This window comes from Harpegnathos saltator, unplaced genomic scaffold (genome assembly GCF_003227715.2).
Source record: "Harpegnathos saltator strain DR-91 unplaced genomic scaffold, Hsal_v8.6 scaffold93, whole genome shotgun sequence".
Classification (NCBI taxonomy): Eukaryota; Metazoa; Arthropoda; class Insecta; order Hymenoptera; family Formicidae; genus Harpegnathos; species Harpegnathos saltator.
This window is the reverse complement of record NW_020230721.1, coordinates 16267-44050: the sequence shown is the minus strand read 5'-3', so window position 1 is coordinate 44050 and position 27784 is coordinate 16267. Positions and strand designations below refer to the sequence as shown.

The 27784-nt window shown below is 50.9% G+C and overlaps 1 protein-coding gene across 3 annotated transcripts; it reads left to right on the top strand.

Moving 5' to 3' along the window:
* The first annotated feature begins 205 nt into the window (after positions 1–205).
* On the top strand, positions 206–26857 carry LOC105180847 (myosin-G heavy chain). Of its 3 annotated transcripts, none has more exons than XM_011137158.2 (5): positions 206–1218; positions 2427–4292; positions 20308–20541; positions 23211–23276; positions 26459–26857. In XM_011137158.2, exons 2-5 carry the CDS (start codon positions 2475–2477, stop codon positions 26630–26632), a joined length of 2292 nt encoding a protein of 763 aa, XP_011135460.2. In that variant the 5' UTR covers positions 206–1218; positions 2427–2474; the 3' UTR covers positions 26633–26857. The 3 variants fall into 3 exon arrangements, with proteins under 3 accessions (XP_011135460.2, XP_011135461.2, XP_025163424.1); XM_011137159.2 differs by having other exon boundaries at positions 206–1222; XM_025307639.1 differs by lacking the exon at positions 206–1218 and having other exon boundaries at positions 1444–4292.
* Positions 26858–27784: the final 927 nt, after the last annotated feature.

The following is a 27784-nucleotide window of genomic DNA, read 5'->3' as shown; positions in this document are numbered from 1 at the left end:
GCAAGGTCAATATAAAGGATCCTGCGTGCATTCCTTCCGATATCCCGCGGGGACGAAAATTTTGTACAAGACTTGTTGACAAGAATCGAGTTGTATTCGATGTATGCGAGTTTATCAGACATAAAAGAGCAGGCAGTTAAATTGTTGGTCGTATAAGTCGAGAGAGAAAAAGAGAGAGAGAGAGAGAGAGAGAGAGAGTGAGAGAGAGAGAGAGAGAGAGAAAGAGAGGAGAGAAGAAAACGATATCGATTAGACGGAATGATCGAGAGCGGCGAGTCGCAGATAATGCTTACGCGATTTCTTACTCGCGACGTCTTTCATTAGCGCGCAGCGAGCAACATCTCAACGAGCGTCCTCCAACTCGAGCGTTAGCGATCACCTCGGGGAGAGACGTTCGGTACACATCAGATACCGAGGTAGCTCTCGAGGTTGTTGCGCTTTCCATTTGCGCGGGCCACTCGCGCGGGCTCCGGCTGTGTGTGCGAATTACAACGGGTAGCTCGAGATGCCGCACGAGCAGGGACGAAGAGGACATTGCACGCGGTGCCGCACCACGCCGGTGAAATTTCGGCAGGTGCGCAGCGACGTGGACGCGTGCGCGCGCGCGCGCGCGCGCGCGAGCGCGAGCGTGTACGCTGGACACGAGTACACCTACGCGCGCATTGCAGGCAGGTGGGCAGGCCAGGTAGATCGCCGTACAGCTACGTGAAAGGCGGTGAACGGTAAAGAGTGAGGCATTTAAATAAGATACCGGATTGTCGATACTGGGTGGCTCAATAGAGGACGCCACGTCCACTACTCGGCCAGGCAGGTACCTGTCGGGGACGGCCGTAGCCGGCTCGAAGAGACGAGAACCCGTTCTCGTCCTTCCCCCGCAGACTTACCTTTCTCCCTCTCTTCCCACTACCTCCGCGTGTTCTTCCCCGTAGACGGCCCGATATTTCCCACTCCCCCTTTCGCCGTGCCCCGGTCCTGCCGGGGCCCGACTCCAGTCCTCACCCGGGCCGTGAAACTGCATGAGTGAGTGTCAGCAGCGGGCACTCAGTACTGTTACTGACGTTCCGTGCTGTGTACGATCGCCCGTTTGTTGATTATCGTCTTCGTCGTCGTCGTCGTCGTCGTCGTCGTCATCGTCGTCTTCGTCGTCGCTGCCTCTTCTTCAGCTGCTGAGTCGTGGACTCGGGTTTTACTATGCGCCGCTCTTGATACACATATGCGGTTCGTAAGTGGTGTTCCGCGGTTCCCAACGACGAGCGTCTTCTCCTCCTCCTCCTCCTCCTCCTCCTCCTCCTCCTTCATCTCGCGTTGGTCCCATCTTTCTCTCGATGCGAGTATCGGTCCCGCGCCGCGGGCCTTTCTCCTCTCTCTCTCTCTCTCTCTCTCTCTCTCTCTCTCTCTCTCCTCTCTTTTTTTCTCTCTCTCTCTCTCCTCTCTTTTTCTCTCTCTCTCTCTCTCTCTCTCTTTCTCCTTCACGAGCGCGACAGATAGTCCGCGATCTCGCACGGGCGCAGGTGTGCGCAAGGTGCTAACGTTTTCTCGACGAGCGGGACCGCGGGGCCTTACGCTCTCGGCCGATCGACCTGATTCGAACGCCGCCGTAATTCGTCAAGCTCGATCGTCCTTGCGTACGGTAAATCTCGAGCGCAATCGCGCTGGACTCGGCCAATTTCGCAGTGTGTGTCTCGCGTACACGTCCTGTACACTGAGAGTCGCGAGTAATTTTGCAATCGTGAATTGCACAGTATAATCTTCCTCGTTTCGTAGAAGATCCAAAGATGTGCCGCGGACGGTCACTTAGCGCGTGAATCGTCACGGTGTGACTACAACAATTCGCAAAAGTTCGCTTCGGGGCGAGGCCAGGGCGGTTCGGGGTGGACGGAGCGAGGAGATACGGCGGCGTACTAACTTTGCTGGCAAAAACAGTCCAATTAGCGGTATCGACGGAATAATATTAGCTCGATGCGTCTGAGCGTCGTAGCGAAGCGCGAGCCGATCGACATTACGAGCGCGCCGATGAAAAGCGGTCCGTTCCAACGGCACTCGACTTTGATCGAGTGTTGTTTCGATCCAAATTGCAGTTCTTCGGCGCGTGCAGTCCGCGGTGAATTAATGCGCTGATCGCTCACGAATAATGCGCGCCTGCTCTTCCCGCGGGGTGTAGTTGTGCCCGCGCGATTAACATCCCCCGGATCGCTACGTATTTTCGTCGTGAGCGAATAAACGCGGGTAATCGCGACCGTTGGCCCATCTCATATGGGCAAAGTGCATCTCATCATACAGATGCGACCAACGCGACGAGAGAGAGAGAGAAAGAGAGAGAAAGAGGGGGAGAGAGAGAGAGAGAGAGAGAGGCAGAGAGAGAGAGAAAGGAAAGCGTGAGAGACGAGGGTCATTGTAATCTCCGACTTTCCAAATTCCTCTTCAAGGTGAGGTCTATCGAGTGAGCCCAGAGAGCAGCGATTTCGTATGCACATATGGACGAGAGCATCACGATGACCGTGCCTCCGCCGCTACCAGTGAAGACTCAGGGCCGGGATGCGAGCCAGGCCGCTCGGCAGACTGTGTCAATCCGGACCGTTTCCCCTTCCGCCTCGCCGGTTCTCGCCGGCGGGCCCGGAGCAACGGTATTCGTCGGAGTTAGCGCTCCTACCGCCGATTCCACGGCAACCTGCAGGAGAAGAATCCCGGAAGTACGATCGGCGAACGGCTACGAGGAGCAGAGCAGTGTCGTCGAGTCATCGCGACAGCAACGGTGGCAGCAGCAGCAACAGCAGCAGCAGCAGCAGCAGCAGCAGCATCATTATCACCATCAGCAGCAGCATCAAGCTGCGCACATAGTCAAGATCAAGATCAACCCGGATGGCGACAAGAACGGCAGGGTGATATCGACGGTACGGTTGACCCTGGACGAAAACGGGATCGCGTGCGAACGCTCGGGCAGACGCGGCGACGGTGCGGTGGTGGTGAGTGCGACGAACCTGGTGAACGAGCGACACTGTGAGAGTGCCGGTGCCGGTGAGGGCTGTGTGAGGATCAGTGTCTTCGGTGGCGAGCCGACACCCGGCAATCGGGAGCAGCGCAACAGCAGCAGCAGCCGCAGTAACAACAACAACAACAACAACAACAACAACAACAACAACAATAACGACGACGACGACGACGACGACGACGACGACGACGACAAGAACAGCGAGCGGGCCAACGACAGGAGGAGCGACAACAAAGACATGGTGCACCGCGAGACCACGGAGACCTTGAACTCGTCCGCCCTCGGCGGTCGTCCGAACGCCTGCTTCTACTACAACTCGTACCAGAGCCCGTTAAACGGCATGGTTATGTCCAGCGGCCAATGCTCGCCCAGCGACACTTTGGACAGCGGTACCTGCAGCGACCTGGACGGCACACCGCCGCCGTTGCCCAAGAAGAAGAACGCCAGCACGGTGATTTTGACCAACAACACGCACAATCGGACCGGCAGCCTGACCAGCAGCGGCGCCGAGGTCGACAGCGACGACAACGAGAGCAACATCAGTTGCGACTCGTTGAACGGCGCCGAGGTGAACGGCGACGCCAGCGAATACCGCGTGCACTCGTCGAGGAGCAAGGATCTCGCTGCTGCTGCGAAGGATCGCGAGGAGGAGGCGGTGGCGACGGCGGAGGCGGAGGCGGAGGCGGAGGAAGCAGCTGCGACGGGCGTCGTCGAGAAATCGGACGTTCGAGTCCGATCGGCGGACGACGAGCATCAGGTCGAGAAATCGAGCGACTTTCTTCGGCGTGTCAGCGCGGTAACGGAACTCGGCTCCGCTCCGTGCTCGCCGGTGTCGTCGGCCAGCGTCTCGCCGTCACCGTCCGGAACGTCGTCCCTGTCGAAAGCGTCGTCCACGCCGCGGGTGAGGAGTCCCGATCCCGCGGTCGAGCAGAACATCAAGCCGTTGTCGCCGGTCGTTAAGGAGTGCACGTACGAGGAGAGGAAGCAGCGCGAGCAAGAGAGGATAGAGCAGGAGTGCGCGGACGGCGAGGGCGATCAGAATCAGTCGACCGGCCACAAGTACCTGTACGAGGACGACAGGTACTACAATTTCCACGTGAACGAGCTGCGCGGCAACAACAACAACAACAACAACAACAACAGCTCCAACGGCGAGCACGGCGTCGCCGAGAACGACGAGTGCTTCGCCGGCTATAAAATCCACGACAAGGAAGCCATACGAAGTGCCAAAGGGACTGTGCGCGGGGTGAAGAACAGAGTGCGAGCCGGCATCGCGACGTTCCTGCAAACGCCCTCCTCCAAGGTACGTATCTCACCAGGAGTAACTGCACCTGCGATGCGCGGAGATGTACCCGCGCGAGATTTATGTACCCGAAGAGCGCGAGTTCGTTTACGGTGTAACAGAGCCGCGTAACTCTTCGCGTGTGTGCGTTGGTTGGGTTGATTCATGAAGAATTTCCGCTAGAAATAATCATTGAATCATCTCTCTTCTGAGAAGCTGCTATTACCCACGCCATCCTCAGTCATTTTACTTACTGCGAGTAATTTAGAAAATCAGTACCTGTGCTGAGAAGAAAAGCGACCAGCCCTCGCCAATCGCAACAGTGTAATCGTCTCGCCATCGCAATCATACGCGGCTGAGACAAGCCGGAAAAAATTCTGGTGCTTCCGGGGTCGGATGAGGCTCCTTGCCTCATCAGATTCCGATGCGGTTGGCTCACTTGAAAGCTTATCAAATGCGAAATTTTTTCGTAATGATGCCAAGATAAATTCGCGGAAATCTTTTTCGCCTGAGAACCCCGAAAATTCTTCCAAGAGGAAATTAAAAAGAATCACCATCTGGATGGGGGAACAAGTTGTACTGTGATAATGGGGAATATATATAACGGATGAAAACTTATCGCAACGTTTGTTAAATATAAACTAATGAAAGCGGAGAAGGAGGAGGGGGGCGGGGGAGGGGGGGAGAGAGAGCGATATAACAAGGAGAGGACAAAAAGTAATAAATTATACCCTCGCTCGGTAGCACTTGCCGGCTGTGTAACATTCCGCTCGTGTTTGCGGCTTGCGCACTTTAAATATCGACCAATCGGCAGCGGCAGGGCCGAGCCCGATAAACGATGGGTCGACTTGTTATGCAAATCAGGTGCTGGCACCGCGAGTACCTGAGGTGCGTATTGACGAGAGAGCCGGAATCGGTATCGAGCCGCTCGGCGCAAGTCCCCGTTGGATTTAACACTCAAATCCGCGCGTCGCAGCCTGGATGCACTTGATTCGCATGGTCTGCGGGTCGGCGTGAAGCGTTAGATTTACAGTTAGATAGCCGCGTCGACCTCCATCGATCGCCACTTTGGATCGCCGTCGGACCCACGGACGGACGGACGGACGGACGGCGCGCGGCGTCGATCGGTAACTATATCGATATTGACCACGACCGAACGTCAAACCGGACTTGTTTCTTTCGTCGAACGCGAACGCAAACGGAACACTCGTGAGGATATTTGTCGACGGCGCAGCGCGGCGCAGCGCGGTTCCCGCGAAGCTAATACGTCGCGACGCAGGAAGGAGTCTGAGCGATCTATTTGATTATTCTGCACGACAGCTCATTCGTGCGTTGCGACTTTACGACGAGTTCCAGCTCTCGCTTGAGGCAGCCTCTCGCACGTCTCATGCTTTTGTCATAAAATGTTGAATGGGAAGTGACGCAAATGGGCACGACAGGTTCAGCCGGGGCTGTTCAACGCGGCGCAGTGATCGGCGCCGTGAATGCTAATCGCAAAGTCCTTTGACAGATATTTATCATCGTCTTCGCGCTCGAATATCGCGCTTAATCGCCGCGATAATTGGCTCGCTTACGGCGCTCATGAGCTTATCAGCTGCTGGCCATTTCGCGTGCATCGCTTGAAATTCGTCTCGGTTAACGATGAGAGAGAGAGAGAGAGAGAGAGAGAGATCCGCTCTGGAGCTTTCATCCAGTATGGATCCGAGGTACAACCGCGCGCTGTGTAACGTGATTTGTGTGCGTGCGTGTGTGTAAGCGCGTCTCTTTTTTTGCAAAGTTTCCGGTGTTGCTATGCGAGCGCGCCTTGCGTACAAGATGGTCGTACACCGTCGATGCGGAACGGATTGATATAACGGTAAATTCGATAAAACGATATTACGGCAATGCAACGCGCCGAGGGACATCGTCGCTCGTGAGTGTGTGCACGCCTCGTTTTTTTGTCCTCGCGGTGGATCTCCCTTTGTTACCACGTACCCGCGCCGCTATCCATCCCGTCCGCGCGTGTGCGGCCTATTTCGCGAAATTACAGAGACCGGAGGATACCTCCGCTGCACGCAAATGTGCCAGCCGCGGAGTAATCCCGCCGTAAGCGCGCTTTCTCGCGCGCGCTGCATCTCTGCCTTTGAAGCTACTTCTACGGCACGCCTCGGCTGCGCTTTTCGCGTGCAATCCGCCGCGAACGCGTGATTATTATCTTCGTTTCTCGACTGAAAATCGACATCCGCGATGTGACGCAGATGACGATATTAACGAGACACGCGCTCGTGTCGCACGCTCCGCTAATTGCCGGCGCCGCCGCCGCCGGTGAAACTTTTCCGAGAAGCGCGACGATTACGTGAGATTTAATCGTTCAGCCGGTTAACGAGCTCCACTGTGCGACCACTGTTTGCCATTGATACACTTTGCTCGCCGCGTAGCGTCGCAGCCACGTTATTCGCGGGCGGTGGCCGAAAGTGCTCGCGCACTTGCGCTTTCGCGGTACGAACTCGGCTTCAAACTCGAACGACGTCTCGCTGGAGCGCCGGTCGCACTGCGTGCCTGCGATACATTTTTAATGGGTTACGCGTGAAACGCGCAGTCGGCTGACCGCAAACTGCGATATCAAAATGTCGCGCGTGATTTTGCAGGCCGCACCGTGCGAGAGACTCGATTTCACGCGAGGAAAAAGGAAGAACAAGTTAAGTGGGCAGCGCAGCGTTTCGATCTGAAATCATAAATATCGCTCCGGGTAAAACCACCGCACGGCGTGTCCTACATTCGTCCCTTCTCGCTCGCTCCTTGCTCGCCGAGGCACGCAGGCCGCTCGACGTTCCGTGCATCTCGCGCCTGTATCGGCATTGTATCGCACAAATATGCAATATTTTTGTGTCTTTCTCCGTCGCGAGAGACCGTTCGAACATTTCAACACGGGTGTTGAGAGAGGAAAGGGCCAGGGTCGCGCTTTTGAGCGACGTAAGTTCATTTGCACGGGGAAGAAAATTTCGCTCAGTCAATGAAGGGTGACAATGAAGGCGCGTCCCTGCTTGAAGGGAATAGGAGTTTCTGCTTCTCTAGAATTAAAAAGCCGGTCCTAAGAAATTCTGGAAAATCTGTTTTCTCTGAGCAAAATGCCCTTCACCGCGCGTTTCACCGCCGCGTTAATTCGATCTAGCTCGTTTTCCCGTGCTTTCGTCAGATTACAAAATTATAACATTCGCGTGGACGTGGCGATGTCTTTTTGAAAAGAGGGAAAAGTATTTCGCGACAAAAATGTTTTACGACTTGTTGTTATTATTGATGTTTATTTGCGCGTGCATCGAAATACGTTGAAGGTCCGCTCTGGCCGTTTGATCATTCCCAGAGAAACACTATGCAAAAATATATTTTGCGTCGCGTGGCCGTCGCGTTCGCAAAATCACTGTGTGAATTTCCGTCTCGTGATGGCCATGTTTACGATATTCGCTCCGCGACAATTTTCTCCTGTTGCTTAACACGTACATAATAGAAATTCATACGTGCATAGAAGAAATTCTTGCGGTCGGAGCAAGTACTCGGGAATTGCGACTGCCGGAATATAATGCAAAATTGCTTCCGAGCCGCGGAGAGCTTTAAGCGTTATTTCGTTATCGTACGCTGCGGCGATTCTTCCTTTCCTGAAATCTCGAAAAAAATCTTCGTGCCTCGATCATGCTCTCTCGATAAGCTCGCGAAACGCCTGATGTCATTGCATTCTTAAAGAGGAACGAGCAATAGGAGAAACAACGTGTCTAATTTCGCGTAATTAATATAGTTCAAAGCGCGTTTCGACTACAGCGCAACGTACAAAGCACGTGGCTGAAAGTGCCGCGGTAATTTCCCGCGAGATGAAACTTCTACGACACCGAGCTTGACGCGTTAATCGAGAACGCGTCTCGTGAATCGGATCGAAGCGGCTTGCCCTCGCGAGCCCTCACGATAAAGAGCACGCTCGATTCGAATGAGGAAAAATCGTTAAGTATACGTCTCTCGATCGTCCTGGAACACGATCAGCCTGTTTGCAACTAGCCTTCTACTCTCCGTCTTGCAGTGCAGTGGCTTGAATATGCCGCCCACGTATTAAACATCGCTACATGTTTACCTCAGAACGCGCCGCATTCATCATAAATGATTAACACTCATTACGGCGTACGTAAATCCGCCGAGATGCACACAGAGTTGCGCGCGGAAACACATATTGCGCGCATTTCTCGCGCGTTCTCCCGACCGGCGATTATACGTACGCGCGCGCGGAAATGCCTGCAATTAAAACGTTGCACCTTTGAGATAATCCACTTAGCGAAAGAGAGACTCGCGCTCACACTCGACTCGGATTGAACCAACACTCCGGCTTCTGACTGATTTAACATCGTGTTTAATTAAAGAATCTTTATGCTCAACAAATCTTCTGCGAGAGTTCGAGAGCTGCTTTGTTCCGCGTTCTGCCGCGCGACGCACGCTAATCAAATTAAATCTGTAAGTGTTCTCTTTACACGCGGAATGCAATAAAACGGCGGCGATCTCTCGAACGCGAACGCCAAGAGCGGATCAAAGCTGCACACCGCCGCGTGGCTTAAGCGTGAAATAAAAAGTCTCACTCAGTCAATTGGGACTTCCGCGTTGCTCGTACCTTTTTTCGTTTTACGCGTTGAAACGCGTAACTAGTTATATAATTACATGCGCGCATTTTGTTGCATGTAATAGCGCACAAGACGCGCAGTTGAAATCGTTCCACACCGCAGCAGTGTGGATTCTCGATTTTCTCGAGATACACGCGTGTGTATGTGTGTGTGTGTGTGTGTGTGTGTGTGTGTGTGTGTGTGTGTGTATGCTTTCTCACCGATGAAAGTGGAACGGTAAATGCGATAAATTAACGATGATGCATGGAAACGGAAGAGTGATTATGAATTGTTCCGAACTACTGATATATATTTCTTTTTCTAATAACCACCTGGAGCGCCGCTCTTTTCCGCGTCGGACTCATTCGACTGGCTCGAATCACGGACGAGATGACGCCGAATCGACGTTGCACAACGTGCACGTTCAGCTTCCTTGCATATCCCGTTCCGGCCAATCGGAGGAGAGGGAACATACTTGCGGGGATTTGCGTTTCGCGCAACGCGCGCATCGGAACGCGCAATTTTCTCGCAATTATAAATTTCCGCAAACGATCGATCGAGACGCACGATTCTTCACGCGAGCCGATTCGACGCCGGTGCCCGGAGCGCGGCGGACGAGAAAGGTGAAATGACCGATGATAAACGCGACACGAATACGACCTACTTGGTGTCACCTTCATCATTCGAGCCGACTTTCTTCCCGTCCTTTTTTCCGCGCGGCAGAAGCGCGGTCTGCTCGCTGTTCGTGATCGTATCGACGACGTAGAGCGCGAGAGCACTACCTGTTTTCCCGGCATAACGACGTGCGTGGCGTCACTTGAACCCCGTGGCCAATCGAGAGATTTCTATGGCGCGATACACGTCGATCAAATATTAAATTGACAGGCCGCGGTGCCGCTAATGAAACGCGCCGCGGGTCGCGTCCTTTTCAGCCAGTAATAACCGTCCTTTCAGATTCAGCAGCAGCCTTTCGAAATTTCGACCCGGCTGTTTGGCTTCTCTCTCCCCCTCTGCCTACCCTCCCCCGCTCTCTTCCTTTCTTTCTCTCTCTCTCTCTCTCTCTCTCTCTCTCTCTCTCTCTCTCTCTCTCTCTCATGTAAATACACTTTCGCCGTATCGCCGTCATTGACGGCCGGCCGCGTAAATGACTTATGTAAGTACACGGCCTGTGAATTGCCAATAGCAATCGTGTTAGCTTTCCGAAGCTAACGAATCGCTGCCGAAGACACCGCGACCTACTTGCGACCCCCGAGCGTCTTCCTCACTTCCGCCTCTGTGCGAGGCTGCCCTGCGATTCCGCGTACTCGAGAGAGAGAGAGAGAGAGAGAGAGAGAGAGAGAGAGAGAGAGAGAGAGAGAGAGAGATGTACCCGCCGAGTCGCGTATCTAGCCGGTGCCGCGGTGGCAGATGACGGGACCCGCTTCATGAATTTCCCTGTTGAAGAAAACGCGCTGGTAGGCACGCGTCCACGAGACAAATCGGGTGGGAATAGAGAGAAAGCGGGTCAAAGAGGCCACCGCGGTGACAGGCGCGGAGCGGGCGCAGCGACGAATAGTTTTAGCCTTCTCTTGGATTCTTTCCGAGCCTTGCTTTGTCCCCGTCTCCTTCTCTATTTTTCTCGCCCATTTTTCTTCTTTTGATTCTCCCTCTTCCTCTTTCCGCGTCTCGTCCTTCCTCTCGCCCGTCCGTCGTCTCGTATTCCCTTTATATCTGTCATCCTCACCTCCCACGTGCGCGTTCGCGCTTTCTACGCTCTCAAAAGCTCGCCACGGCACCTTTATCGAGAAATTTGAAGCCACGGCGCGCGCGAGCTTGTCCTTTAGTAAGCAGCTTGTTTTCTAATTAACTAATAATAGGACACGTGATATCGCCGCGTAAAAACTATTCCGTGCGAGCGACGTATAATCCGGATATTGAGTTTACGAGTGAATTATTAAGTAAACACACGCAGCTCGCGCGCGCGTGTGTGTGTGTGTGTGTGTGTGTGTGTGTGTGTGCGGTTGGACGCGCAGTAATTCCGTTTAGGAGTTAACGTGTAGAATGATTTAAAATTGACGACGGGGCATCGATATATAGTGCGCCGCACGAGCGGCGAGTTTGTAGCCGGCGACGGCAAACAGGCGCGGGCTGCTGTCTCGTGGCTGTCGAGCGTGTATCTCGGATGCGCGCGTATGTCACGGTTAATAATTCCGCGTCGGAAACGGGAAATTCTGGCGAGGAGAGCGACGAGTGAACTCGGTCGCTGAGACGCGCGCGATACGCTCATTAAGAGATACTGTTACGTTCGTGAGCAAATCGCACGCGTCCTACCGCAGCGGTAATCGCAATCCACTATAATCCGGTAACTATATCCGGCGAAAACGAGCGAGCGGTGGCAGGCTGTGTTTGGCGCAGTTTCCGAGCGAGACTGCCATTCCCATCCCGAGAGCGATGCGGGAAAGAGAGAGAGAGACGCGGTGCCGCGATTTTAATTCCATCGACCATCTGACTCCGAGAGCCACTTGGCCGTTTTCATCCGAGAGTTTCTTAACGAGGCTCTTCTCGTCGTCGTCGTCGTCGTCGTCGTCGTCGTCGTCGTCATCGTCGTCATCATCAAACGTTACTCGCGCAAAGTCGATGTGTTAAAAAATTTTTGCTCGCCGTACCGTTATCGAGTGACGAATTTGGAAAAACACAGACACATATATGCGCGCGCGTACGTGTATGTAATCCGGGTAACCCAAAATTTCGGGAGTCTCCGTCTCTCGAAACCGGTTTGTCAGATCTATAACGGAAACCGTAATATTCCAAAAGTTGTAACGGGAATTTGGCGCGACGCGCCGCGTTGCGCCGCGCCGCGCCGTCGCGCGTATGGCGTTGCAGGAGAGATGGACGTGACATCCCGCGACATCGACCGGCGTCGGCGTCGGTCGCGAATTAATATCGCGACGAAGAAGAGGGAGACGGAGCCGCGCATTTGGCGGGGGAACGCGCCCGCGTTTCTCCGGCTCGCCATCGGGAAATTTCTAATCCCGCACTTTCAACCTTGCGCGGAATGCGCGAGCCGCGGCGGCGGCGGCGGCGATCCGTTTTGCTATCAGCCGGCTGGCTAAACCGCAACTTTCGAGCCGTGAATGCAGGTTCCACATTTAATTAATTAATTAAAAGTCTCGCGCGCAAGCGCAATCCGTGCGTAACTTTTGCCGGTTGCGATATAATTGGCCAACCTTAGGAGAAAAGCGGCATGGCGTGTCGTGTATCCCCCGTTTTGTGCAACCGAGAGCGCTTCTTTGCAGCGCTCAATTTCTTTGCGGCGTCCAAAGAGCGAAATGAGAAAAAGAAAGGGAAAAGTCGGCGGGAGAATTTTGCCTCGGATTACCGTAACGCGCATGCGACAACAACGCGACGATATCGCCACGCCGCGGCGAGAATGTCGGCGCTGTAATACAACGCTCCTTTCTAATCACGAGATCGTTGACATTTCTGCGGCGAACGCGCGGTTGCAATCACGCATAAATAATTGAGCGTACTTATGAAAGTGCACTTTCTTCTTCGGATTCACACCTCGTTCCGGCGGACGCGCGCGCGCGCGCGTCTGCGACGTTTACGAAATGATTATCGCCTTTCGATGCGCGTAACGCGCGGTCTATTATATCGGAGAGACGAGCGGCAAGCAGATTTCCCATCGTCGACTACGTCACGATGCGAGGTGTGCCGTCTCCGTAACAGTTGATCGGGAAATGGGAAGCGGATGTCGTTCGTGCACCGCCGATTACGAGTGATATCTCGGCGTAAACCGATCTTGCGATCGACACCGCTACTCTCTCAGGCTACTCGAAGCGGTCTTGGAAATGAATATTCCGTTTCGCCGCATCGAGCGACAGCGATATCGCAATTTGACGTCCATTCAAGCTCGTTTCTGTAATCGCTCGCGGGAAATTTCACTAGCGGGGCTTCAATAAGAAGAGACGGAGATTAAATTACAAGTTATCAATCAGCGATACATCCGATAATGAAATTAAGCGAGCGATACGAATGGGAAATCGATGCGGAAATTAGCGCGGAGATTGCGCGAGCGGTGCTATATCGGCTGCATAATCAACGATGAAAGCTTTTAGTTTCAATTTCAGGTAAATCAAACTGCTGTCAAGTCGACGCGGCGCTCGTCGCGCTCCGGCATACTCGCGCGTTTGCGATTGTCGATCAGGGGGATGCAAAGGAATCGCCCACATCGACAACTCTGTGCTACATTTGGACGGTTTCGAGTCAAACGATCAATATCGGTAAATGCATCGCTCGGCGATGCGACCGCCGGTTTATATTTAAACTTTCTCGGTCTCGCGTGCTCATGAAGCAGCTATCAGTTTCGCAACTCTCTGCGCCGCGACTCCCTTTCGAAATTGCAGCTTTGCAGTTGGCGCGGCAGGGCAAGTCAAAGTCTCGCGCGCGAAGGGCGTGGATGGAGGAGGATATAGTATTTACCGTGCGAAAGGATACAAGAGCGTAACAAGCTGCACGTCGAAAAGGAAAGGCATACTTTTAGTGAGCCGAGGCAGAAAAACAATTCGGATTCTCACAGCAGCGCTGGGCGAGCAGCATTTTGCATTCACGCGAGATAAAACGTTTGCGGGGCCGGGACTGCTGCTCGCTACATGCGATTGTCTCGAACGCGCGCGCGCGCGCGCGCGTTCACTTTCTATCTGCATAATTGCCGCGCGCTTGTAATTTCAAATGACGAGATAAGGAGCGAGAATAGAGCGAGTCATACAGCGGCTCTCTTCTCATGATTTGCGCGGCGCGCGGCGGTAGCCTTTCCGGAGTGGATCAGTCAGGAAACACACACACCTCGTGCGCGCCTTTCGCGAGCCGCGATTCGCGGCCGCGATTAAGTCGGCTTAATGATCGCGTGAGCGTAGTACTCGACGACGGTACTTTCGCGCGAGAGCTTCGGCGACTTCGGCGAGCGCGCGCGAGAAACGCACGCGGGAATTACATCACGCCCGCCGGGAGGACGCTCCGCGCGCGTCGACGGCGTGTGCATTCATCGGACACGGCGGCGCATTTGCATCGGTTAGCCCGACAAAGGTTAGATCTTGCCTGACATCATCCCATGCACGCAGCGACGCAGATGGGACACACGTGTGTGTGTGTGTGTGTGTGTGTGTGTGTGTGTACGCTGGAGAAACCATTCTTTCTTCGGCGATTGTGTCATGCGACGCGAAGCGGGAAACGGGTTAAATCGTGCCGGCGTCATACCTATGCGAACCTACCGACTCTCCGTGTCTCTTTCCTCGCTGCGCATCGGTCAGGTGCATCGTCAGGCATACCTCGAGCCGACTCGAGCGTGAGCTGCGTGACTTTTATTATCCGCACGGAGAAAATGTTGCAGGCGAAAATTACCTCCGGCTTCTACTCCTCCTCGCGCGATATTTTCTGCAAAGCTGAACAATACCGATACAAATTACAGCGGACATGGTAAATAACGCGAGACGGTGCATAATATGTTTAAGCAAATCTGTTGCGATCTCGCTCACATCTCGCCACGGACCATCTTCGCCAAGATGTGCGAAATTTCGCTCGGCGATTTTTACAGCAATATCTTCCCCGTTGTGCAATCGTACGAAGCAAACGCTAGGGAGACGTCCAACGAAGCGTCCGGCCGGAGATCCACGTTTACGTATACGTTTACTCCGCGTATGCTAACGCGCGCGTGAAAGTATTTGTCTCTCGTCGATCGCATACGCGCAAGATCGATCGCTCGTTACAGTAGTTACAGGTGCATACGCCTCGCGCGCGCTTTCACCTTTTTGCGCATTTGCGCGAGTCAATACGCTGTTCTAACCGGCGATGATCGCAATGCGCCTCCGTCGAAGCGCGGACCGGACGTCTTGTGCAATCACGCGGGATTGACGCCGCGTGTGAAAACCCGAGGCCGATCGTCGCGCGCTTCCTCGCGCGAGTGTGGCTCTTTCCGGTTTCTCCTCCGCTCCTCCGCCGCTCGGCTCGGCTCGGCCCGATCGGAGCTCCTCCGCGCGCGCGCGCGAGCTCTCGTGCGTCGTGAAAGTCGCATGATGCACGAGACTATTATTCAAGAAATAACGGAGTACGACGGACGCGCGCGCGGCTCCCACTCTTTTCAGAGACCGAATCGTATCGGACCGCTACCGGCGATTACGCCGCGGTCGTTAGTCGCCACTCACCGTCGTCATTCGGCCATTGTCGCTCGCCGTGCAGTCGAGCGAATACATCGATACGATGCTTGAATCGGACCGTTTCGATCGAGAAGAGGAGAGAAAGAGAGTGTGGAAGAGAGAGAGAGAGAGAGAGAGAGAGAAAGAGATGATCTTGTCCTTGGAAAATTTCCACGGCAATCACGCGAGCGAGGTGCGCCGTCGCGCGGGGAAACGGACGTTTCGCATCGTCTCAGCAGCACGTGCAGCTTCGTGCAGCTTCGACGTGCCGCTGGCAAGTGCGTTAATTGAATTTTATGCTCGTTCGACTACTCAGCCGATATCCGATAAACACCTCCCAGAGCGCGCGACGCGCAAGTTTGCAGGTATCAACGACGCAGTCGGGGGGAGTTGATTCCTCGCGGCGGCCTGCGTTTATCGCAAGAAATCTCAACACTCAACTAAATTCCGGTCAGTGGGCGACCCGATCTCTCGTAACATTATCCCAGTTACGGAGAAATCGTCTTCGAGCTGCCTCGATTTGTCTGCGTGTTACACAGCCAAAGTCATTCCACCTCAATTAATCGCCGATTCAAAGCGCGCCGTCGTTTCGCATGTAACACATACGGCCAGGTGCAGCTTTCATTAAGCGCTTGTGAAATTAGCTATTTGAGCACGCAGTAGGCGAGCGACGCTACGTTATAGCGCCGCGAAACTGAAACCCCATTAAACTTCATGCGCCGGCTATATGTGTGATTATTACGAGCGCTAAGTTGTACGTTTCATTAGTCATGCGATTATCACCGGCGGCTCCGATACACAGTTCGCGAATTGCTGCCGCGGCCAAATTGAAACTTGAAAGCGCGTGGTCATTCGTCACGGGCATTCGGACGACTTGTTAACCTGGCGAAACAAAACTGACGTTACTAAATCGCCGGGAAGATCCGTCAAGTTTGTTCTCGATCGGCGAGAGCAAGCGCCCTCGCGAGCGTACGTCGAATCAAGAGGGTCGCAACGTGGAGGTCGCAATCGCAGAGGGAAAAACGTCGTGCGAAGACCCGGATAAGAAAGGCATTCCGCTGAAATTTCATTGCGCTCTCGTGACGATTCTTTCTCGTGATCAATTCGATCTTCATACACGTTTCATCGCACATGCGTTTCGATATTCTACGCGACGGGGTTTTCAAACACGCTTGTATAACGTATCCTTTATTGTCTCGCCGTTGCCGGAGGAGATCCCTATTGGATCGTAAGATCCACGGAGGGTAACATTGTGTAGAATCGTCGCGACGCACAAAAAATTATTCACGTCGTATGACCCGCGCCCGCTTTTCACGCACGTTCCATCATAAGAAACAGCGTGACGGATAAATTATTTTCTTGCAAGCGTCTCTCCCTCTTGCCCCTCCCCTCTCTCTCTCTCTCTCGACGATCATACCTGAGAGGTCCATGCACTCCTCCTGCGACGCTCGCGTTCATCGGACGGATAACTCACTTGTCACAGTCGACGCAATTAATCTCGTCTCCGTAACAAGTTTATTATTACCGGAGTGAAACTCTGGATTACCGGACGAAATCGACCACAATAATCGTCGAAGTCTCATACGCGCCGCGCGATACACACGGCCGTGGAAGAAACAAATAACGTAGACCTACTTCTCGACCGCTCGACGTCGGGCGAGCATGGAAATGGACGACCTTGTCAAATTTTTTCACGCATACCGCAAAACCCAGCGCAGCGAAATTAATAGCCGTCGCCGGGCAGGACACGTCGAGAGTCGAGGTGTCGCCGCGATTCCCGCCTTCATTTTTCAAACAACTCGCATTAAGGATTCTTGAGAGCTGCGCTCAAGACTTGCACGTGTCGCGCTTAGCGCTCGATGTAGCTCATTTTACTCAACGACGTAATTATTGGCACAATGAATCGCGATACCAGCGAAGGCGCAATTTCCCCGCGCGATAATAATATCATCATGCGGAATTAATAGTTTGCCAAACAGACATTCCCCGGCAACGATGAGGTCCCCGATTAATGGGAGGCGAGAGTCGAGAGGGACTGGCGGAACGCATAATACACGCGTGGACAGAAAAATTCACTCGCCGCCAGTTTATAGTTTATGACGCGATGCTTGGCACTTCGTTAGGTCATCCGGTTCGCTTGCGCAGCCGTGTCGGCAGGCGGCTCTGCCCATTCCAGAATGGCATGTAATTATGATCGAGGGCAATCGCTATACGTGTCATTTGCGTAGGGTAACGGGTATCGGTACGAGCAAGTGGGTTAGCAAAAAGATAATGGTTAGAAGCGATTAGCCGAGATCTTACCGTACATACCGCCACAATGATAGTGTGCTTTTATCGTGCGGATCATGCACCTGGTACAACGGGTCCGGTTTCCCCGCTCGAGTATATTCATTAGCAGTCGCGTCGCGGCAGAGTGAGCACGTGGTGATCCATAATGCCCATCGAACGTGATTGTTGAACGCGGAATCGTCATACCGTCGACTTCAATTTTGTTGGTCCGTGAGCGAAACACGGAGCAGACACACGTTGCGAAAATTGCAACAAACTTCTCGTCATCTCTTGGACCAGAAATACGACCACGTATTTCGCGTAAAATATTACATATAGTTTTGCTTTTTTTTTATTACGCGATATTGTATTGTCTTGTTGTAATTTGCTACTTCTATAAATATTTTTAATACTACTAGAACACTACAAGCGCGCGCCATTTTAGCTTATTCATATTAAAGTTTAGAATAAATATTATAAGTCATAAAAATAATCCCTATAGTGTAATATAAGTTTAATAATATCCACCTCCAACATGCGATGTATTAGGCGCATACAGTTTGAAATTTCATGACATATTTTCTGCATAGTAACGCGTAACCGTATAACCAATGAATTTCGACGTTTAACATTTCTATTCCAGACCATCTCAAGTTCACCTTCAGATGTTATATGCATCGTTCTATTGGCTAAAAAGCATTTGAAGATGAATTCAAGACGCTTCTGTATATAGACTGACTCCTCTTTCCCTCCTCCTCACTTCTTCCCCCTCTCCCCCCTCTACCTTCCTCCCTTTCTCCATCACTCTATCACTTTCCCTCACTCTTTCTTTCTCTTTAACTCTTACCCTCCCTCTCTCTCTCTCTCTCTCTCTCTCTCTCTCTCTCTCTCTCTCTCTCTCTCTCTCTCTTTCTCTCGCTCTCTCTCTCTCTCTCCCTGTCTCTCCCTGTCTCTTCCTGTCTCTTCCTGTCTCTTCCTGTCTCTTCCTGTCTCTCTCTGTCTCTCTCTGTCTCTCCCTGTCTCTCCTTGTCTCTCCCTGTCTCTCCCAGTCTCTCCCTGTCTATCCCTGTCTCTCGCTGTCTCTCCCTGTCTCTCCCTGTCTCTCCCTGTCTATCCCTGGCTCTCCCTATCTCTCCCTATCTCTCCGTCTCTCCTTCTCTCTCTCTCTCTCTCTCTCTCTTCACCCGCTTCGATATATTCGAGATCGAGGTTTCACGCACCTTTTTTAAAAGAGATCCCCTGATACAAAAACTATTAGCTATCATTCCACGCGATAACAGCCGCAAATTACACGAAACCGGCCGCAACGCGACTTCGAGACGGCCAATCAACATCGCGGAAAAGAGGTTTCAACGCTTCGATATAAAGAGGCTTCAACGCTTCGATAAGAAATACATTCACAATTTTGTGGAAAAGAAGAGACATATAATTCCAACGTCGCTCTTGCGGGATATCGTGATGTCGTTTTCGACATTTCGAATTTCTGAAGAGTTTCACGAAATCTTCCATGTATTTTGGAGTTAAAAATTCTTCTCCACAGAAGAGTTTTAACGAGCGTTCAGGGAACAACACGCGTTACGCTTCAGGCGCAGTAAATAGTAGTCTGGAGTTTTACGAGGGCGATGACGTTAATAAAGGAACGATGGTTTTTGCGTAGTGTAATTTGTTTGACAGATCCGTATTGGTTACAGTTATAAAGAGAGAAATTTATAATCGCGATATATGTTTCAGCCGTATACCGCATTGAGATATTTATGCGCCTTTACAAATCATGCATTTCTAAATAACGGCCCGCAGTCGTGCAAAGTGTTTTATACGCGAAAAGTTGTTACGAATGGCGCTATGAACGAACTTCATGCACATTGAATTATTTGATCACCTTTGCTCGGTGTGTGTGAGAGAGCTAATTTAATATAATAAATTCTTCTTCCTCCTTGTCCATCTTGCCTGCAGATTTATTGCCGCACTCTCCGCGCGCTATAGCCGGAAAATATATTAGATGCCGCGAGAGGCAAAGGATCTGGCGAAACGCACTTGGACGTACCGTGACGATTACGAACGGGAAATTATCTCTCGTTAATTACGAATTGTGATTGCTGAAGAAGCGATTGTCGCGAGCGCTCGCGTGTAACGTTTTATCGCGAGATGGAGTACATTTTTAACAACACTTTCGAATACGACTGGTTTCTCATTAGTTGACCAGGCGATGCCAGACAGGAATCTGTCAATCCTCCATGAAATAATTTTTTTTTCTTTTTTTCTTTTTTTTTTCATTGAGATGATCGAAATGTGACGAGTACTGTGAATATTCCATATAATGCAAAAGCGCCGAAGAGCGCTTCCGACGAAGAATTGATTGCCGGTCCTGCCGCCGCATTATCCTGGACGGATAATGAGAATGTAGACCGAGCGCGGGAGAATAATTCTAACGTATAATATTGCACACGGCAAAGATTTAATTGCGCAGATGTGCAGCGTAATGAGAATTTACATGTTCCTGTAATGAATATTCGCCAGCAAATTAATGCAATTGCGGCTTCCCCTGTCGGGCATACGCGATATCCTCTGCATATAGTTCGGCGTTTATGTACGAGCCAATGAAATTGATTGTATTAAGGGAACAGCCGGTGAGAATGCACGCATTGGTGAGCAAGAATCGGAGTTCGCGTGGCCTGTGATTGAATCGTTGAACCATAAAGAGGACTCGTGCGCGCGCGCGCGCTGAAATTGTCGTCCCGGTGTTTATCCGAGAATCGATCGTCCGATAAAAAGAAAAAAAAAATCACGTCCGATTTCGAAACTCTGTTAATTTATCGATGACAACACGATCGTAAACGCCATGGACATAAAAATGAATATAAAAATGATTGTCCCGTTATTACGCCGTCGTAAGTCCCAGGCGGCGGGATTTATGCTTCATTCGACAGAACGAGATTACCCGGAACTCGTTACGATCCTTGCTGACCGTATCACGTCCTGTTTCAGGTTTACGTAGAAAGGGAGAAGGGTAGAGTGGTGCTTTACACGACGTCGTTGGGCATCGTTAGGGAGACCTTTACCAATTGCATGAAGATGAAGCAAATGCTATGGACAAACATGGTCAAGTATGAGGAAGCGGACTTATTCCGCGACACGGAGTTGCAGACCGAACTCAGGGATCGCACCGACTCGGAAGTCGTGACATTACCGCAGCTTTTCGTCGACGGTCAGCACATAGGGGTATGTTTTTCTAAACGTCGCGGCGAATGAGAGAAAGAGAAAGATATCGGCCAAGAATAGATCCCGGCGAATATTCCGTCGTTCCAATAGTAGTCGACACACACACTTTATAATGCGAGACGTTAGATAATAAAACGTGAGCAGCTGCTGTTGAAAACGTCCCGCGAACGTCTGCGCTTGACACTCGTCAGCCAAGTTGTCTCGTTCTTGGCGCCGATATCGATCTCCCTCCTTCGCGGATAGTAATAATTTCTAGCGAGAGATGTGACGGAGCACATACGTGCGCTCCAGCAGCTCCTCTCGAATTCATCCTCTTACGCCTTGCGGAGAATTTGCACGAGGCCGATGACATGAGAGTTACGTAATCGAGGATATTCGACATCGAGAAAGTCGGGGAAGATGGATGACACGAAATGTCAAAGATAAGCGTCGATGGACGACGAGCGAGGAGCGAATAAAAGTACGGACGAAATTTTGAGGGGTCGGATTGTGTCAGACGTGCATATGTGACACGGCGCAAACGGACGAGTCGATCAAAGAGAACGGCACACATATCTCACTTGGGTGTGTGATGCTGCTCGTTGCATCATACAGAAAAATTGCTTTCGCATTTAACTGGATCGAGCATTTGAAGCGCGACAGCTGTCGATAATAACACGATCGAATGAGAAATTTTCTATTTCTGTCGTAAGAAATATCTCTGTCATATCTCGTGGACGGTATTCTCACGTACGGTGACGGAATACGATGGCGAAGATAGCCAAGTGTTTTGTTTCAGCATGCAATTCTCGAGAGTAGAGTGTCGGCTTTCGCGGCTTTCCTCACGTTGCATCCCCTGCGCTATTGTCGTCGGAACGTGTGGAAGCAAGTGGCGGACATTAAGTCGCAGACAATACCGAATATATATAAACATATTATACGCGGATTATTTATATTCAGCGCGTGAAGAAAGTATATTGGACGAAATATTTGGAACAAAAGTAATAGAAGCTCACGCGTCCGTCACTCGACGCATACGAGATTTATACTTCGTAAAGTGTCGTGTTTTTACCACAGCGCAGTAAAGATCTTCGTAATGATGTGCTTTGATTGTGTTTACACGCTCTCCGAGCGATTTCAGCGGTATACTGTGATAAACTCGCATCGTAAATATCGCACACATGTGCGATGAAAAAATTAATCAGGCAGTGCGATTCCCCGCTACGAGATGTGCGCGGTGTCTATCATGTGGAAAAAAGTTTTTACGAAGCGTAAAATGAAACGGATTTATCCAACGGAAAACCCAAGAAAGGACAGCTCGATTACAGTAGTTTCCGGGTAATACTTCAAATTAGAGACTCCCGCTTCCGTCCCTTTTAACAAATATGCATGTTTCTCATGGGCAGCCTTGATATTAACTTTCTTCGGGTGCTTCTTTTTCTTTTCTTGGACTCGACCTAATGTCAGCCTTCCCAATAAAAAAGGCGCATGGTACATCGAACGGTATACTTTTTTTTTCTCAAGGAGTCGGCCATGCTGCTATTTGATTTTCTCGTCTCCGTCGCGTTATCCGTTTCTCGAGAGTTACTTCCAGCGACCGATAGTCGGGAGAGTAGATATATGCGTAAGTGAAATGTCAAGCTATTTGATCCAAGGCCGCCGGAGAGAACGCGAGGTGAGATTGCCTGCGTTACACCAGCGCCTTACGGTCGCTGGTGTCTAGCACACAAGTGTACACACGCAAACCTACCCGAACTGCATTCCTATCTCACCGCGTCATACAATTATTTTCTACAAAATAGCCGGCCGCTGCCGAAAATCGACGAGGTGTCCTCGCCGCTTGCCGACGCGCCGGCTCCCGTCCGGCCTGCTCGACCTTGTTTTCGCTCTCGCGCATCGTCGCGCGTTTGACAGCTTAACAAATTGCGTGGTGAAAGGAGTACACCGGTCGAAACTACAATCGCGGAGCAAAACTTGGATCACGTCACATCACGTATAAAGTTGACGCGCGCGCGTCTCGGCGAGCGAGCGAGCGAGCGAGCGAGCGACTGTTTGGGTTGACTGTTGTTTTGCAGCCCTCTCGTTCACGAAACCCGCGAGTCGCGTCTCTTCGACTTTGAGACGTTCTGCGATCGAACACGTCATGGCGCAATTAAATCATCTCTAAACGCCACTTTTGAGCCGCTCAAGAGCACGAAAGAGCCGCATTTCCCTCTTGAATAAATTAGAGACGCGTCAAAGCTACAAACGAGATATCGCGTGCTTCATTAAGAGCCTCATTAACGGTGACATGAAAATGCATGACGCGGCCATTACGCGGGCGGATGCGCCCAGTCTCTCGGTGCGCGCGTGCGTGCGTGTGTGCGTGCGTGTGTATTCGCAAAGAAGAAGAAGGAAACAAGATAAGATTCTTTCGTACAGCCGCATTCCACGACACGACAGACCGAGAATGTTACATCGTTGTGTCGCGCGATTTTTTTCTATCCGATAGAAATAAGCACGTTGCGACTTTTTAACGCGCCTGACATACCGGAGAAGTTCCGTTTATGGCGTGTGCCCGATGTCGGGCGGGCGCTGATAGATGAAATGAGCGAGGCGGAAAGAAAGCGTCGAGAACAACTCGAACGGTTTAAATGTCGTACTATTAAATGCCTGCGTTTCACAATTTTTTTTTTTCTTACTCGTTACAGGGTGTCGACACAGTCGAGCGGCTTAACGAGTCGGGAGAGCTACGCCGTATACTGGAACCTTACCAGGTGAGTTCATTTTACCGTCGTAGATCGTGGCGTATCCCCAATATCCTCCTTGCCCCGCGAGCTGTCATGCTTAACACGGACGTACCATTTTCGTAGCGGCAAGTAATTAATAATTTATTGCCGCAGTTTGCCCATCGACGTTATACGACTGGCGCGCCGAGAATTCATTCCGTCGGGCGATCCGTTAACGCACGCAAAAACCACGGTCGGTCATTACTTTTTAGGTAGTTGCATCATGTAATGAGTTTTGAAACGGTGATGTAATTAGAAAAAGCTCATTGGCGGGCTGAAACATTTGCAACGAAAGCAGGCATGTTTGCACGTGTTCCTCAAAGGTGGCGCAATTTTTATTTCCAATATCGATATATTATATTAAAAACTAACGTGCGGACAATGCATAAAAATATCAATAGAGATGTAAGCGTCTAAAGTTTGTAATTTATAAAGCTCGTAATATTACAAGTGAGAAAACTTGAGCGATGAAGATGCAGCAACAGTGCTCAAAAGTCAGAAATTGTTTGAAAGAGAGACAAGTTGGGAGAGGATCTATCTGATTTGCGGTGTTACGAGGATTATCGCATCGGGACGTCATTTCATTAAGCGTTTGTGCGTAGTAGAGGCAATTTCAATCAAAGCTTACGCCGGTAACCGATAGAGCATGAGAATTTTTTCCCTAGATGTGTGCGCACAGAAGTCACAAAGACTTCATCTGGAAAGGATAATCAGTGCCACAGGCGTGCGATCTTTGTCTAGTTTGAATCCTGTCGGGGAAAGCTAGACGAGGATAGAGACATGCCTGTGTGGACAATGGAAGGGGAATATAGCTGTCCTTCACGCCTTGTCTTCAAACCTCTTATAAGGAGGCGTAGTTTATATATCGTACACAGGTCTGCGTCTTTTCCTCCTTATAGGACTAAACTTTTTCGATAGTGCAGATAAGGTATAGCTATCTTGATACGTTTGCTATCGCGCCTCAATTGAAAATCGCTATAGTCACAATTGTATTTATATTTTTAATAGTCAAAGCGTCGAACACTCTGAAACACGGTACAAATATCTGAGGCACGTCTTAGAGACACGTCCTGAAAACGTTTCAAGCAGGTCTCTACCTTTTGCCTTTTAAACATTTATATTGTTGTTAAATTGGACACTTGACCTCTAATAAGAGTTCGCGTCATATGTGTGATGTTGGTAGCGAACGTATTAATAATCGCAAGTCGTAACGCATCAGCTCATAAATTCGCGTAAGATTTCGTAAACGTCGGTATAATCACTTAGGCCGCTCTCAAAGTCGAAAAGTCGCACGTATAACTTCCGTCCGTATTTTTTATTCATCTTGAGAAACTTGTATCTCAAGTGAGACGAGAGGAATCGTGTAGAATCTCCACTTCCTAATATTGAAACTGGACGGGATTATCGAAATCTGATTATTCGCGATGTTTCTTTCCAGTGAGATTCGAATTAATTAAAAAATATTCTTACGTAATTGTATAGGAGGCGCCTTGCAGCGAAATCCAATTTCGGGCAAATTAAAACTCCAATATCCAAGCTCATTGTTATTAATTTATTTCCGAGCGACCTTTTAACGAGCGACCAATAAGAGCAGCCGGTTCTCTTGAAACGCGGAAAGGAAAAAAAAAAGAGAGAATAAATCGATAATATTCGAGTTCAGGATTTAACACGTTTACTCGTATCCAGCAAGTGTATTATCAAGATGTTTCAGACTACCGCGGCTATTATTAAGAATTGAATAATTCGTATAATCGCGCTACATGCTCGCGACCCGTTTGTTTCGCGCGGAATCGACTATCTAAGGTAGATAGAACGGCGGGCTGTGTGATAAAACGTGCTTGTGCGCACAATATAAGTAGTTGTGAACGCAAGGTTGTACGGTCCTTTCACTTTTATCTGGAAATACATACCTCCCCCTCTCTGTCTCTCTTTCTCTCTCTCTCTCTCTCTCTCTCTCTCTCTCTCTTTCTCTCTCTCTCGCTTTAACCGCCGCCTTCTTCACCATCGCGATCATAAATTCGGTGTCGCGCAGTTCAGGTTTACCTTGCTGCAACTAAAGGTCGTTTACATCCATGTATTGTCGCTTTTGTCGTGTGCTAACGGTGCTGTTACACACACACACACACACACACACACATACACACAGGCTCCCTGAGATCACGTCAACATTCCCCGGTGCGATTCCACCGGCGCATATTTTGCACAAACGTTCAACGTTCCTTGCGTTGGATAAAACGTGGGAATACGAAATGCTCGTGTGATCAACACCTGCGACGATTGAATCGCGAGACGTGCATCAACAGCGTGAATTTCGAGTCGGCCTTCGACTTTTTGCCGAACCTCCGGATTCACGTAGTCAAGCGAGCGAGTGAAAGAGTCGAAGCGGTACGTTACATCGTCGACTTGGGCGCGCGACTTGCGCGATTTTCTCTTTTTATTTCCGCATACGTCGGTCAAATGCGCACAACGTGTCTCTCGCGTTACATCGGAATAAACGAGCCTAAATAGTCGGCACGAGAGAGAGAGAAGGAGAAAGAAAGAGAAAGAGAGAGAGAGAGAGAGAGAGAGAGAGAGAGAGAGAGAGAGAGAGAGAGAGAGAGAGAGAGAGAGAGAGAGAGAGAGAGAGAGAGAGAGAGAGAGAGAGCAGCAGCTACCCTCCGCCCGTAACTCGTTACGTGCGACTACAAAATCGATTTACATTTCAGGTAGACCAGACTCGCGGTTAGTAGCAAGTAAAAGTGAAAGTGAAAACTATAGTTTCGTAACGCCGAATAAGGCTGAACGGCGCGGCGGGCCCGTTCGCGAACATCGTCGTCGTCGTCGTCGTGCGCGCGCGCGCGGAATTTATTTAATTCGCTTCGAAAAGTTTTACGCAATAGCGGAATACGGCAATGACGCAACGTCGTTAGACGTAGATCGGCGGCTGGTCCTCGCTTTTATTACGACTCGACGCTCTCTCTCTCTCTCTCTCTCTCCTCTCTCCTCCTCTCCTCTCTCTCTCTCTCTCTCTCTCTCTCTCTCTCACGCGCTTCGCGGACGCTACGTTGAGAAAGTCCCACGGAGATTTTCGTCCGTGGCACACGCCCGAGGCGGCTTAATCATCTCACTCTGATCCTCGCTCTGCGACACGCAGTTAAATAATTCACCATTGCGAAACGCTTACGTTTCAGTGCAAGGATGCGTGCGTTGTTTGTACCTACTGCGGCGGATTCCAGCGGCTCTTGTGTCCCGTCTGTCACGGCAGCAAAAGGTCCGTGCACCGCAACGAGTTTACGGTGGAATTCGTCGCCCTAAAGTGCGCCAAGTGCGACGTTTTCGGTATGATTCGCTGCCCGCACTGCTGAGAGGGGACTCCACACGCGGCGGGAGGGAAATTCCACGTACGTCTGCTGAAATCTCATTTCACTTAATCTATGACCACCTACTAACTTACATCTCTATTTAAGATGCTACGAGGATATATTATAGTATATGTTTTAAGCGACGATGTAAACACACACACAATCGCACCCTCCATATGCGTACACACTACACACACACACACACATGCACACACACACACACACACACACACACATGCACACACACACACACACGCATAACACCAACTAATCGCGTAGCTGTGCTGGCGCATGTTGTAAAATATCGGTCATAATAAAAGTTTGTGTAAAGTTTTGTACTCCTTGTGTTTCATTCAACTCCCTCTGATCGTTCGGAAGCTTGACGCGCGCGTCCGCTATTTCTCCCGGGAGCATGAAATGAGGATGAAAAGGGGAAAGGAATAAAACAAGATTTACGAACGTCGCCGGACGGTCGCCGTCCCGCCGCGAGCTTCTGAATTTCGTTGTCACAGCAATCAGAGCAGACCGCCTAGACTAGAGAGAGACCACCAACGAATGTGCTTTCACTTTGACCGTGATCCGATTAAAAACACACCGGCGCGCCGTATGCTCCCACGTTCGACACTTTTGCGATAATTAAATAGAGCACGAAGGAGAACGTCTCTCAATATGTATCGCAGCTGCGCGTTTCGCGGGGGATTATCCGTATCCACGAGCGAGCGATGTCTCGCTCGCTTCGGCAAGAAAGTGCGCAGATAGAAGAGATTTAATATCTGAGAAAGCGCAATCGCGGGACAATAATGTGCCATTGCACTCCGTCCGGCAGGGGGCACGCGGGAAAGGTGTTCTCACGCTTTGTAGCGGAAAGGAACGAGCGTCAAGTCTGCAGTATTCAATCGGGACGGGCGCTTTATGCTTCGTCGCATTTAATTATCCGCAATCCAATTACACAGCCAGGTGAGTCAAGACACACTCCGCGCCGGCAAATAGGCCGAGACAGATCGCTGCGACAATTGGACGTTTAGGTGCAGTAATGCGACAATTAGCTGCAACCTTCGTACAGCTCTCGCGCGCAATATCGTTTGCGCGGAGCGCGTGTATTTATGCCTTCCCCCCTCCCCCTCCTGCCCTGACGTCGAAATGGAGATCGCCGGC

Excerpts from the sequence above, each read along its gene's own strand:
- LOC105180847 (XM_011137158.2), top strand. The coding sequence starts at position 2,475 with ATGGACGAGAGCATCACGATGACCGTGCCTCCGCCGCTACCAGTGAAG. Across the intron at positions 20,542-23,210 it reads TCGACGGTCAGCACATAGGG|GGTGTCGACACAGTCGAGCG; the intron begins GTATGTTTTTCT and ends TACTCGTTACAG. Across the intron at positions 23,277-26,458 it reads GTATACTGGAACCTTACCAG|TGCAAGGATGCGTGCGTTGT; the intron begins GTGAGTTCATTT and ends CTTACGTTTCAG.